Consider the following 14736-nt stretch of genomic DNA (forward strand, 5'->3'; position numbering starts at 1 on the left):
CCACAGAGCTGGGGAAGGGGGCGTGGGGGAAGGGTGGGAGCTGAATCCCAGCGTGCAATGTCAAAACCCTAGGCTGGGGTGAGTTCGTTGCCCTTCACCCTCCTTTAGGGAAGTGAGGGTTGCAGGGCAGAGCTCTCCTGCTGGAATATAGATGACTGAGGTCACAGCCCTGCCCTGCCAGTCCCTCGTGCAGGTGGTGGGAGTACAATAGCAGCAGAGGGGCCCAGGAAAGCCTCAAACTCCCAAGTGCCCATCCTAAAAGTTGAAGAGGGTAGTACAGAATTTTCATCCTGTTCCTGCAATTTAGAGAGCTCCCATCTTAGTATCAGAAGATAGTGTGAGATGAGCCAGGCAACACTCAGAGAAGCCCTCCTATGGCAGGCAGATGGTTGGCAGGGCAGTGTTGCCTCCATCTTGGAGCATGAGGACCCTCTTCTGCCTTGTCTATATCTTGTGCACTTAAGGGGGCAGCTCGTCCTCCGAGCCCTCCTCTGCATGGGCTCCGGATGTCTTGACGCTGGCTGCCCATCCTCCCAGGGGCAGCCTGGCGAAGTGAGAGGGAGCCTAGGGCTCTGTGCCAGGATCTGTGATGGCCCCATAGCGCCTCTGGAAGCCCCCATGCAGGGCAGTGGTCTCGGGTGCTCCAGGCTGTGGTGTAGCACAGGGTTAACTGGCAGACCAGGGGATAGGCTGGGGGCCCTGAGCGTCCTCTTCCCCCTCTTCAGGGGCACTCTCCTCACTTTCCTGGCGGTGCCACACATGTCTCTCGGGCTCAGCCTGGGTCTGCCCTTGTGGAGCTGGTGCACATGGAGGGCATGAAGGCTCATCTCGGTGGACGCGTACTCTGACAGCACTGGGCTCTGCAGCTATCCTTCCTACACATTGCCCCTGGGGCTGGCTGTCCTGGCATCCACTTCAGAGCCTGTCATGGTGCTGGGAACCCGGCCTTGGGGGGGACCTGTCCAGGTTGCAGCTGGAGACCTGTGCCTGGAGCCCTGCAGGACTCTGGACAGTGGGGGTCCCCAGCAGGAGTGTAGTGGTGGTTTTTGTTTCTATGCAAGTAGTGTGGCTGCTGGGATTAAAGGTGTGTGTCACCACTGCCTGGTCTGTAAGGCTGACCAGTAGGGCTCTTTTGCTCTCTGATCCTCAGGCAAGCTTTATTTATTAAAATACAAATGAAACACCACTACACTCGTGAGTTGGAGCCTGGGCCAGGTGGGCAGAGAGTAGTTCAAACTGTTTCTGGGAAGAACAGTGGCCACATCACCAAGGAACCTGGAGGATAGGGAGGCACAAGTGTTCACATCTGGCTCCCAAAGCAAATTCCCCTTCAACCTGAGATCATGAGTGAATTTTAAATGCCCCCTGTAGGATGGACAGAAGCAAGGGGGTACTGAGCACTATAACAATGACCGGCCATTGCCTCTGTCCTGTCTTCAGGGAAGTGAGAGCTGGACCAGGGTAGTGGGCCATGCATCTTCAATCTCATGACCACTTTTCTTTTTCTTCACTCTGCTCAGGTACCAGATGCGATTAGCAAATGCAGACGGGCTGGCATTACTGTCAGAATGGTGACAGGTGATAACGTCAACACGGCCCGGGCCATCGCCACCAAATGTGGCATTCTGACCCCCGGAGATGACTTCTTGTGCTTAGAAGGCAAAGAATTCAACAGGCTTATCCGCAATGAGAAGGGCGAGGTAGGCCCCCAGAGGGAGCAGCCAGGCCACCACTTACAAGGGAATGGCTGGTTCTAGTGTGCAATGTCTGGGGCTTGTGGGAGCAAGTGGGTGGCTTCTAAACTGGAGTCTATTCATAGTGACAGTCCTTCCCACCACAGCTGCGTGTATGGTGAGTGGTGAGTTGTCTCATCTCCATTCAATTACCTGTGGGTGCACAATCACTAAGTTCATTATCTTTCTGCTTTTAAACTCACAGAAGATCTTTGTGCTGCTTTTCCCCACCCTGTCCCTCCAGTGTCAGTGGCCTGTGGCTGTGGGTGGCACAGGCTTGTGCTTGGTTCAGTATGGGGACAGAATAGATTCAAGCTTCCAGGGCTACATGGACTCAGACCTAAGACCCCAGCAGCTCCTTGGAAGCCCCTGAGCAAGATGTTAACCCTGACCTTCTCCTATAATGGACTAAGAAATAAGGATTGGGCTCCCAGAAAGGAAGTTGGAAGGGAAAAGGAAAAAAGGGCCTACATGGTCAGCCATCAGTGAAGCCATGTTGGTTGTTCCATCTCCCCAGAGGCCAGGGACTAAGGGTTCCTCCAGGGCTATGACGTTCTGGCACTTTTGGAAGTTGGGTGGATGTGGAGGGGTAAGACTTCACTGAGCAGCAGCTCTGAGTGTGACTGACCCAGGTGCCTCTGGTATTGACAGGTGGAACAAGAGAAGCTGGACAAGATCTGGCCCAAGCTTCGGGTGCTGGCACGATCATCCCCCACGGACAAGCACACCCTGGTGAAAGGTGAGGTCAGCCTGTGCATGTGCCTGCCATAGATGCTGGCAGGCCAAGGGAAAGACAGATAAAGAGCCATCCTTGGCCATGTTGGAGATGTGGCCAGGAGCAGAAAACTTGCTTAGGATGCACAAGGCCCTGAGTTCAATTCCCAACACCCCTACGCCCCCCAAAAAATAACAGAAAAGGCTTACCCATTGAAGAGTTAGACATAGAGATGTACACTTGGGGTCCTAGAACTTAGGAGTTGGAATCAGAAGGATCCAAAGTTCAAGGTCATCTTTGGCTACATAGTGAGTTTGAGGCAAGCCTGAATTGTAGGACTTCGTCTCAAACAAAGAGACTTCTCTGGGAAGGCAGTGCTAGGAGAGGTTCCAGGCTAAAAGGTAAACACTGAATTTAGCAAATAATCTGAGCCCCTGGCAAGTATGTGATACAATAGAGTTGAGATTTTTGGTTTGGAGTTTTAGTAGAGTTTGGGGGGGGAGGGTTTCTCTCTTTGTTGTTGTTATTGTTGTCTAAACCAAGATACCTCTTTGTAATATTTGACTTTTGTGTTTATTAGTTAGTTATTAGTTAGTTAGTTAGTTAGTTAGTTGTTAGTTAGTTAGTTTTTTGAGACAGAGTTTCTCTGTATAGCAGCCCTGGCTGTCCTGGAACTTGCTCTGTAGACCAGGCTGGCCTCAAACTCACAGAGATCTGCCTGCCTCTGCCTCCCGAGTGCTGGGATTAAAGGCGCGTGCCACCACACCCGACTTTGGGATATTTGACTTATAAAAGCACCAGCTAAGAGACTCTGGTACTCATGGGCTCACATGTGAAGAGCATGCACTGAACATGCTCTATGTGGGAGCCGAATCCCCTGTGATTCACACAGACAAACACCACCACCACAGTGCTCTTGTTTTTTGGGGTGAGGCATTTTGTGGTTTCCCCTGGCGGCCACCATCTGGGGACATCTGGGGACAGGGCAGGAGGTTGTTGAGACAGGTTTTCATGTAACCCAGACTGGCCTCAAATTCCCTATATAGCTAAAGATGACCTAGAACTCCTAATCCTTCTGCCTTTGCTGCCCAAATATTGAGGTTCAGGGGTGGACCATTACAGCTGTCTAGAGCTGGGGGGCAGGGATGTCAGTCCCTCGCTAGTAGGCTGAGGTGGTACACTTACTTGAACCCAGATGTCTGTCTTCAAAGCCATCTCATGCTTTCCCAACAGCTTAGCTGCTGTGTAAGGCTCTGGATGAAGACTGCCTTTCTCAGCTCGGGGTGACCTTGGTAAATCAATTGCCCTTGGATGGTTACTGTAGACCCAGCAGTAGAGAAAGAGTAGAGGTGGAATGATAGAGATGGGGGAGGAGACCGAAAGTGTCCCTTTCATAGGAAACAGTACTTGCCACATGACCTCTGTCCTGAGAGTTTCCAGTGCTGTGAAGAGACATCATGACCACATCAACTCTTATAAAAAATATACATATATATGGTGGCTCGCTTACAGTTCAGAGGTTCAGTCCATTATCATCATGGTGGGACATGATGGCATGCAGGCAGACATGGTGCTGGAGAGGTAGCCTGGAATAGCCAGAGGTAGCCTACATCTTGCAGGTAACTGGAAGTGGTGTCTGATGCTGGGAGTAGCTTGAACATAGGAAACCTAAAAGCCCACCCCCACAGTGACACACTTCCTCCAACAAGGTCCCACCTCCTAATTGTGCCACTCCCTTTGGGGGCCATTTTCTTTCAAACTGCCACAACCTCAGGCTGCGTGTGTGTGTGTGTGTGTGTGTGTGTGTGTGTGTGTGTGTGTGTGTGTGTGTGTGTGTTGACTGCTGTGTGTGTCTCTTTTTCCCAGGTATCATTGACAGCATGGTTGGAGAACAGCGACAGGTCGTGGCTGTCACCGGTGATGGGACAAATGATGGACCTGCTCTAAAGAAAGCAGATGTTGGCTTCGCCATGGTAAGCTCCCCAGGGTGACCCATCAGGAGCCAAGACAGGCTTCTGCCTCCTATTCCTTCACATCCTGCCTGCACCCTTCTTCCTGTCTCCATCTCTCCTACCTACCTGGCCAACAATGTGTGTGAAAACAGATGGCGGCCATCGGGGACATCACAAAGTGCCTCACCCGGGGAAACAAGAGCACTGTGGTGCTGTTTGCCCATGTGAATCACGGGAGATTCGGCTTCCACACAGAGCATGTTCAGTGCATACTCTGCACATGCGAGCCCATGAGTATTGGAGCCTTGTGGCAAGTTCTTTTATAAGTCAAACCTCCCAAAGAGACATCTTGCTTCAGTAAGGTCAATGGGTGCTGAAGTGTTTGAGGTTTGGTTTGGTTTGAGGGTTTTTTTGGCGGTGGTGATTGTAGGGCCCATTCCTACATTGTCAGGCAGTCAGAGAATTCTGAGCGACCTACAAGGCGCAATTTGCATCTGCCACACAGAAGATGGTCACCTGGCTCTTTGATATAAAAACCTGACTTTTTAAGCCGGGTGTTGGTGGCACACGCCTTTAATCCCAGCACTCGGGAGGCAGAGGCAGGTGGATCTCTGTGAGTTCGAGACCAGCCTGGTCTACAAGAGCTAGTTCCAGGACAGGCTCCAAAACCACAGAGAAACCCTGTCTCGAAAAATAAATAAATAAATAAATAAATAAATAAATAAATAACCTGACCTTTTTATCAAAATCTGACTTGACTATCAAAACCTTTTTGATAGTAAAAGTCATCCTACCAAGTGATCGGGATATGCTAATGTCATTCTGCTTCTTATAAATTAGGAGGTTGCCTGGGGAAGAGGTGTTTTCAGTAGCCATGATAAAACAGGCAGAGGCAGGACAATGACCTAAGTCACCCCCCCCCCCAGGAAGTTTGTGTTACCTGCCCCCCTCAATTTACCTTGATATAAAAGCCATTTGGAAAATAAACGCAGGTGAATTTTGAGGATGTGGTTTCAGGATTTGAATAATCCCTGACAACTCCCTCCCGTTGCTGTCGTGTGAACTATGCCTCATTTATTCCCACACCTCCACTCTGGTATAAGAAATGACTTATGTCCAGGCTGGTCCCCGACAGGTGATGGAGGCTTGATGGTTGTCGCAAGCACAGCCATTGGTTCTGACCTGCAGAGAAGCTTGGAAGTCCCCAGAGTACAAAGTGCATCCTCACATTCAAGGGCTTATTGCTCCCAGATTCTCATCCAAGTCCACTGCTGTTGGGATCTAAGTGGAAGGGAATTTAGAGAGGTAGGTGTGTGTGCGCACGTGCGTGCATGTGCGTGCCAGTGTCGTATTAGCCAGGTTTGGAGATGCACATTTGAGGTGTTGAAGCAGGAGGATCTCAGGTTCAAGACCAGCCTGGTCTATATAGGTAGTTCCAGACCAGCTTGGACAGTAAGGCACTGTCTCAAAAAGAAAGAAAAGAGCCTATCTTTATGGAGCTCTTTTTGTGTAATTACATGTATATATGTGTGTCTATGTGTGAGCATATTCACCAGTATACTAATGCCCATGCAGGCCAAAGACAGTTGTGAGCTACCCAGTATGGATGCTGGGAATCAAGCTCTGGTCCTCTAGAAGAGCAGTGCATACTCTTAACTACCAAGCATTTCTCTAGCTCCTAGGGAGCTCGAAAAAACAACAAACTAAACACAGTTTTAGTTCTAAGAAATGTCAAAAGTATGCCTAAGAAGTTAGTGTCATGTAATGAACCCCCATGGGCGTGCTTCTCTGCCTCAGTAATGATTGTGGCCCATCTTCTTCACAGACCACCCCACCAGTGTTCTCTATCCAGATGAATTCTCTTGTAGTCGATTTGTAGTCATCACATTTTGAATAAATCTCTAAATAATGCAAATTTAATGTGTGTAAAGAATTATAATAGAATTTCTCATTTAAAAGAAAAAGTGATGGGACTGGAGAAATGACTCAGAGGTTAAGAGCACTGAGTTCAATTCCCAGCAACCACATGGTGACTCACAACCATTTGTAATGAGATCTGGTGCCCTCTTCTGGCCTGCAGGCAGACAGTCAGACAGAACACTGTATACACAATAAATAAATAGATCTTTAAAAAAAAATGACAATTTCTTACTATTGCCAAATTCTACTCAGTGTTTAAATTTCCCCCACTGACTCATAAATGTTTTGATGCTTTATCTGTCCAAATCAGAATCCAAGTAGTATCCACACATTATAGCTGTCTGAAGCATCCGTGGAGTGTCTGAATCCACAGCAGTGACTCTCAAAGTGTGTCCTATATGCGCCTGGAGAGACAGTTCAGTGGCAAAGAGCACTGACTGCTCTAACAGAGGATGAAGGCTCAATTCCTAGCACCCACAAAGCAATTCACAACCATCTGTAACTCCAGTTCCAGGGGATCTGACTCACTCTCTGGCAGGCACCAGGCACACCTGTGGTGCATATACCGCTAAGCAGGCAAAACACCCACACACATAAAATGATACAGTTTTAAAACTGTATCCCAACTGCCAATGCACTAGCAGTTACCTGGAAACCTATGGAAATATCAACTCTCAGGCATCACCCCAGTTCTGCTGAACCAGATGGCCTGGAGTTGGGGGTCCTAATGTGTCCTCATGTTTGAGAACCACTGATTTGATATCAGCCTGTGTCCCAAAGAAGGAATGTGGAACCTGCCCTATGTACTCTGTGCACACATGGCTGCATTTGGTATAGATGTGTGCTGAGGATACAGTTAGATCCCAAGAGAAAGAGATGCTGGCAGAATCCAGAGGAACCCACATGCAGCCTCCCTGTGCTCCCCCTGCCACTAGGGGAGTCCATCCTTCCATATTTGCCACACGTCAGCAGTGTGTATGATGCCTCTGACAGGGAGGCCCTCACACCCAGGTCCCCCAGCTCTTATTAATACTGGCCTTTGGGGAACTTTCTAACACATACCAAAATCCCAGACCCCCTAAAGGGAAGTGGAAGCCAGATGATTTCAGCACATTCTGCCAGGTGTCTGTGGGCCACATGCAGCCAGGAATAGCTATGAATGCGGCCCAGCACAAAACTGTAAAATATACTCTACATATCATGAGATTCGCCGGGTGGTGGTGGCACACGCCTTTAATCCCAGCACTCGGGAGGCAGAGGCAGGTGGATCTCTGTGAGTTCGAAACCAGCCTGGTCTACAAGAGCTAGTTCCAGGACAGGCTCCAAAACCACAGAGAAACCTTGTCTCGAAAAACAAACAAACAAACAAAAAAAAACATATCATGAGATTGGGGGGAGGGGATGTATGTGGTGTTCGTTGTTGTTGTAACTCCATCGCACCCTTTTAGAGTAAGAACTTGGTAGGTGACAGTGTTGTCACAATGTCAAAAGGTCAGACACACCCGACTGTGTGTGAGTGAGCTACCTCGTCTCAGTTATTAAGTGCTGGCCAGAGTATTCTGAGAGCCAAGTTCCCAGGAGCCAGCCCTTGCAAGTGGGCATTTCTTAGCATGGCAGCCTCAGGGCCACACACAGTTCCCTTCCACTTTGGTCCTAGTGGTTTTATGTTGAAGGAACTGGGTCTATCGTCTGCACATATGTGCTCACTGTATTCCTATTCCTATAGTCTCCTGTGACGCGGATATTGTTTGGGCCCTTGGCATTGATTTGAGTGGGGTTTTATGTTTTGTTTGCATCCCTCCGGCCTCTGTGTGTGTTTGTGTCTGTGGATCCGCCAAGATATGGGCTTGGCGGTCAGAGAACAGCTTTGGAAAGTTAGTTTTCTTCCTGTGTGGGATGCTAGGATCAAACTCAAGTCATCAGGTTTGCATAACAAGAGCTTCTTACGAGATGGGGCTTACTATGTACCTGACTGGCCTGGAACTGGCAACTCTGTCTCAGGTACTGGGATTAAAGGTGTCCTGCCCTGCCACATCTGGTTTGGTTTTTTGGGTTTTGCTTTGTTTGTTTGTTTTTTTTTGTCTTTTTTTTTTCCCTCATTTTGGATTTTGAGACGTGGTCTGGCCTTCCCCTCAGTCTGTAGCCAAGGCTATCCTCATACTTGAAGCAGTCCTCCTGCCTCAGCCTTCTGGGGACTGGGATCCTCAAGGATACACCACTATGTATACTTGTACACATATACACTAAGTATAAACCACTCTATCTGGTTTGTCCCTTCTATTTTCTATACATTAGTTCTAGAATCAATCGGTCCTATGTCTCCTTGGAGATTGTGAAATGACAGTGTTCTCAATTTATTTACTATGAACTTGAATAGTTACACAAAGCAAGATTTCCCTCCACCTCTGTCCATACTCTGTGGTTCAGGCCCCACATGAAAAGCGTTTTAAATGCTTGATTCTTTTTCTTTCCTTACCACCAATGGCTTGTTTTATTTTTTTTTAAGTATTATTACAAACACATGATTTTCCCTTCAGTACTGGGATTAAACCAACAGCCTCAAACATATCAAACGAATGTCCTACCACTGAGGTACACCTCAGCCCAAACAAGGGAATGTGAATATATATTTGATGTGTTTCAATGCATTGTTCTTGTTTTTGTCTTGATGCTCAAACCGACCCTTAATTAGCCAGGAGGAGCCTCTTCAGTGTCTCTGAGTCCTTTTAATGTAACCCTGGGTGTCTTTTTATCACTTTCTTGGTTCCTTGCCCAATAAGACACTGCAGAGAGATTGGGACTATTTTTCATTTATTTATTTCGGTTTTTCAAGGCAAGGATTCTCTGTGTAGCCCTGACTGTTCTGGAACTCACTCTGTAGACTGGGCTGGCCTCGAACTCACAGAGATCCACCTGTCTCTGCCTCATGAGCACTGGGGTTAAAGGTCTGTGACACCACCAACCAGCTGGACCTATTTCTTATCTCGGATCTGACACCACACATTTCTTCAGTGTGCCCTGCCTCATTTTAGTTACACGCCACATTAGGGAACATGAGCAGAGCATAAAGGTGCGTCTTCCCTCTGAGCACACACCATCTCTGTAACCAAGCTAAGAGATGACCTTTCACAGCCTAGCTTGGTTTCTACATCTGTTTTTAAAATTAAATGCATCCTAAATCAGTGTTCATGTTTCTAACTCAAATTTAAAATTCTGGAATGCTCACCTCCTAATTTATTTCTAGTCCTCTGCTTTGTTTCTACCTTCCCTGATGCTATATTTGTAGTTCTTAAGATAAAAACTACAATTCCTAATGTTTTTAATGTAATTATTGTCAGTACGTTTTTGAGCAGAAAGCTTGCCTGAGATCAGGTTGGAACATGAATCCAAGGTTACTGTGAAGACATGGACTGTCAGCCTAGAAAGTTTCCAACCATTGACATAGCTATTCAAAAATCCTTCATGGGTCCCCAGTGACAGGGTTCTGAACAAAGACAGAACATTGTATGCTACAAGACCACTTTTCCTAGAACAAAGTGCACAGTTTCGGAAAGGTGCTGGGGAGACATGGACGTCAGTCTTGTTTGTGTGAAAAAACGTAGGAATTTGGAGGTAGAATAGATAGGACTTGCCCCCACCCTTCTGATTCTAAGGTTGAGGGAGTTAGGGTAGGGAGAAAGGACTTCTAAAAGCTGTCTAATTCCTCATCTGGGGCAGCAGTCAGTCGATGGTGCCAGGCTCCAGCTGTGTAATAGTCTCTTCTAATAGTGAGCAGCCATGGATCCAGGTGCCCCAGTGGCTTACCACTTCCCACACATCAACTCCATGTGTACTAGAGGACGATGGCCCTTCTCTTGCTCACTTTAGGGAATCTTCTCCATAGAGCAGCAGGAAAGTGTTTTCTGTTGTGACTATAGTGCCCTTTTTTTTCTGTTGTGACTATAGTGCCCTCTAGCACCTGTACCTGGTTCTGCGGCTTCTTAGAGGTCAGTGTTCTTAGACCCCTGGGTTTCACAGGGTCTCCATTTAGCTGCTCACTGCCTGCCTTCCTCTCCCACCTCAGGGTATTGCAGGCACAGATGTGGCTAAGGAGGCATCAGACATCATCCTGACCGATGACAACTTCACCAGCATCGTGAAGGCAGTGATGTGGGGCCGGAACGTCTACGACAGCATTTCCAAGTTCCTGCAGTTCCAGCTGACGGTCAATGTGGTGGCTGTGATTGTGGCATTCACTGGAGCCTGTATCACTCAGGTTGGGCGAGGCTCGGATGGCAGGGATGACTCAAGGGCTGAAGAACATAGGGTGGGGGGTTAAGGACAAGTGTTGTCCAGCACTGCTTGCACAGTTAGATATACCAGGTTTATAGTCTCTACCGTAATGGTTTGTCTGTTGGCAGAGACTGCTCATTCCTTCCCGGCCGCCCAGACTCAAAATAATCCCACAGAAACTATATTATTTGCAATACTGTTTGACCAATAGCTTAAGCATGTTTCTAGTTAGCTCTTACATCTTAAATTTGCCCATTTCTATTATTTTATATTTTACCATGATGCTAGTAGTATACTGGCAAGGTTCCAGCACATCTGTCTCCTGCATATACGTGGTATCTCCCAGACTCCGCCTACTTTTTCCCAGCATTCAGTTTAGTCTCCCCGCCCAGTTCTATTCTGCCCTGCTGCAGACCAAAGCAACTTTTTTATTAACCAATGGTAACAGAACACATTCATAGCATACAGAGGGGAATCCCACATCATTCACCTACCATTAATTTAGCATTTTTTGTCAGCAACTATGAAGTACATTTATGTGACTTATCTTTGTCTTTTCAGAGCGACCTTGCTAGGCAGATGTTATTTTCCCCTTACAGTGATGAGAACTAAATTTGTCAAGGTCAATCCATATCTAGGTAGCTAAATTCCAGGTCTAGTGGGTAGTGGGAACTAAGCCCCCTCAAGGGAGTGATGGAGAGTGGGATGGGCTTGGTTTCTGGAGCAAGCTAAAAGGCCTGGTTCATCTTCCTACCAGGATTCTCCGCTGAAAGCCGTGCAGATGCTGTGGGTTAACCTGATCATGGACACTTTTGCTTCACTGGCCCTGGCCACAGAGCCCCCTACCGAGTCTCTGCTGAGGCGTCGCCCCTACGGGAGAAACAAGCCCCTGATCTCACGCACTATGATGAAGAACATCTTGGGCCATGCAGTGTATCAGCTCACAGTCGTCTTTGTCCTCGTCTTTGCTGGTGAGCCGCAGCTGGGGGGATGGAGGGCAGCTGTTGGGTGTTAGCTCTGTTGGGGACAGAGAACGGCTGAGAAGAGAGGGTTGTTCGGTAGATGGTGAAGTACAGGCCGATGTCATAGCAGCTTCACCCATGAGTGCTGCCTGGGCATTCCCAACACACAGCCACTGTGTGCATCGCTTTCCGGCACTCCACACCACACCACAGGGAAACAGATGCCAACTGACCATCAAAATCAGATAGGGTGGACCAGAGGCAACATCTAAAATGTTTCAATAACTGGGCCTGGAGAAAGAGTTCCTCACTTAAAAGCACCTTTTGCAGAGGACTCAGGTTCAGCTCCCAGCACCCGCATGGTTCACAGCCATCTGTAAATCCAGTCCCAAGGGATTTGCTGCCCCTTCTAGTGGCACCAGGCACACACATGGATCACAGGCATACATACAGACGAAACACTCGTACACATAAAATAAAACACATAAATTTAAAATAATTTGTAAATGTTTTATTTTAAAAACAAAATGTTCAATAACTAGCATAACTCAGCGGCTGGCCAGTTAAAATGGACTTTCTAACAGTCAGAAGCTACCAGCATGGTTGTCCTAACATGTTCTGTCTTAGCCTGAACCCTCACTGAGACCTCAGTCCATAGTGAGAATTCCAATTGGTCTTAGTAATAACAACCCAGAGTCAGATATTGGAGCAAATGCTGAAAGATTAGAGAAGTAAAGGAGCCAGCCACTAGAGAGACTTTTTACCTCTACTGAATCCTCAGGCCAAGTGGGCAAGACCCTATCTCTATGAGTCCTCAGATTGAATGACTTGAGCTCTTGTCTCCTCCCACCTTATACTCCTCTCTCTGCCCAGCCGCGTCCCTTCCTGACTCCACCTCCCTAGTGCTGCAGTTAAAAGTGTGTGACTCCCAAGTACAGGGATTAAAGGTGTGAGCCACAGCCTGGCTCTGTTTCTCTTTTAGACTGGATCAATTTCAAGTAGCCCAGTATGGTCTTGAACTCACAGAGATCCGACTGCCTTTGTCTCCCAAGTGCTGGGATTAAAGGTGTGTGCCGCCACTGCCTGGCCTCTATGACTAACTAGAGGCTAGCTCCACACTCTGAGTCAGGCAAGCTTTATTTGTTACAGCACAGACAAGACATCGCCATAACGGTCATCCTCTAAAACTTGTCCTGCCCCACTAGGCGATAAACTGTTCGACATTGACAGTGGCAGGAAGGCGCCTCTCCATTCCCCGCCCAGCCAGCACTACACCATTGTATTCAACACCTTTGTGCTGATGCAACTCTTCAACGAGATCAACTCCCGCAAGATCCACGGCGAGAAGAACGTCTTTTCGGGCATCTACCGCAACATCATCTTCTGCTCTGTGGTTTTAGGCACGTTCATCTGCCAGGTGAGATTCTGTCTGGAGCTGGGGTAGGAGGGTGGGGGCTGGAGAGCAGAAGCCAGGCCTCTGATGTGCCCAAGACGAGGAGAGAGGGAGTTCTGGGGACCACGGCTGTGAGTAAACAGGCTGGGACTCTCGGTTTGCTTCCACGTGCACCTTGTTCTAGAACTGAGCCCAGTCAGGTGCTCCAGGCAAGGTAGCATGTGACCCACAAATGTGGCTTGTAGAATACTTTCTTGATCTCTCTAAATGTACTGATCAGCTCATATAGTGACCAAGAGAAGGGCCACTATCTTCTACCCCCTTTCCGTGCCTGCACACGTAAAATGTGTATGTACAGGTAATATTAGCTCCCCACCCTCTTCCCCACCCCTGCCCTTTTGTTCTGAATGGGTTTATGCTTGAAATGTCGCCTGATTCACAGAGGAAAGAGTGATGGGTTAGCGCGTGTGCTAACCAAGGCCTGGGCTCCCATTACGGGAAGTAGGGTCAGGAGCACAACTGCCTGGTAGTGGGAAGATGAGTCCCTTCCTTCTTGCCGTAATCAGAGACTCGCGAAGGCACATGGTCACAAAGGACTATGAGCAGGTCACAGCACAAAATCACATCCTCCCAGGGCTGGAGACCCGGCTCAGCAGTAAGAGAGGACCAGTATTTGAGTTCCAGCGCCCTTATCATTTGTGACCCACCATCACCTGTAACTCTAGCTCCAGGGGACCTGACCCTCTCTTCTGGCTTCTGTGACATGTGGATCAGAGTACAGACCCACACATAAACACACACATAGACACACACACACACACAATCTCAAAAATAAGCTGGCTTTTCTCTCGGCAAAGCCCCTCCCTCCACCCCGTTCCCGACTCTGTTCCTCTTCTTGCTGTGCCTTCTCTCTGTCACCTGTTGGCCTCCAGCCTCCGCTGCTCTGACCAGACTGTATATTAATCACTGTCACGATAGTCATGTGACAGCGTGAGTCCCATTGAAGTGCTTTAAAAAGAGTGTATCTGTCACCCTTCTAGAGTTTTTCTTTCCTGTGCCACAAGAATATCAGGACTTGTCCCACTTGGGCCCTGCAGGGGGCACTGTGGTCTCGGCCGCCTTGTCAGTCTTGGTGGGTGGAGGGCTGACTCCCCCCATGAGTTGCTTCTGTCATGGTGGGCTGCCCTTCGCTCTGTTTCAGATTCTCATCGTGGAATTTGGGGGTAAGCCCTTCAGCTGTACGAACCTCAGCATGGAGCAATGGATGTGGTGTCTCTTCATAGGGATTGGAGAACTTCTGTGGGGTCAGGTGAGTGTGGGGTGCCCTCTACAGATCCTGGGGCTGAAGGAAAGGGACAAGTGACCACAGTCACCCAGCTCCTGTCTCACCTCCTCTCCCTTTCCTTCCCTCCAGCATGGTTTCAAGCTCCTTCCATCTCGGGGTGCCGGGTTGGGGTGCCTTCATTTCAGGAGGTTATGTTCTCTGCCCATGCTTAGGGGCTGCAAAAACTTAGGCTTTTTCAAACAGAAGTAGAAATTTTCCATTCAAAAATAAATCTGAGGGTCTTGAAAGTAGAAGAGTTCACAGAGCCGGCGACATTCATTACAGATGTTTGTGAGCCACCACGCGCCTGGGAATTGAACTCATGACCTCTGGAAGAGCAGTCAGTATTCTTAACCACTGAGCCATCTCTCCGGTCCCTTTTTAAAGATTTATTTATTTATTATATATACAGTGTTCTGCCTGCATGCCAAAAGAAGGCGCCAGATTTTACTACAGATGGTTGTG

At 48.3% G+C, this 14736-nt stretch overlaps 1 protein-coding gene across 5 annotated transcripts in view; it reads left to right on the forward strand.

Annotated features, from left to right (window-relative positions):
• The window catches only part of Atp2b4 (ATPase plasma membrane Ca2+ transporting 4), a 104896-nt gene that overhangs the window by 76687 nt on the left and 13473 nt on the right, over positions 1–14736 (forward strand). For all 5 annotated transcript variants that reach the window (XM_057770424.1, XM_057770420.1, XM_057770421.1 and 2 more), the window contains 7 exons: positions 1521–1700; positions 2385–2472; positions 4315–4421; positions 10384–10575; positions 11350–11563; positions 12760–12971; positions 14149–14256. In XM_057770424.1, coding sequence (XP_057626407.1) covers positions 1521–1700; positions 2385–2472; positions 4315–4421; positions 10384–10575; positions 11350–11563; positions 12760–12971; positions 14149–14256 — 1101 coding nt within the window. The remainder of the gene's footprint in view (positions 1–1520; positions 1701–2384; positions 2473–4314; positions 4422–10383; positions 10576–11349; positions 11564–12759; positions 12972–14148; positions 14257–14736) is intronic.

The sequence above is a fragment of the Chionomys nivalis genome, chromosome 5 (genome assembly GCF_950005125.1).
Source record: "Chionomys nivalis chromosome 5, mChiNiv1.1, whole genome shotgun sequence".
Taxonomy (NCBI): Eukaryota; Metazoa; Chordata; class Mammalia; order Rodentia; family Cricetidae; genus Chionomys; species Chionomys nivalis.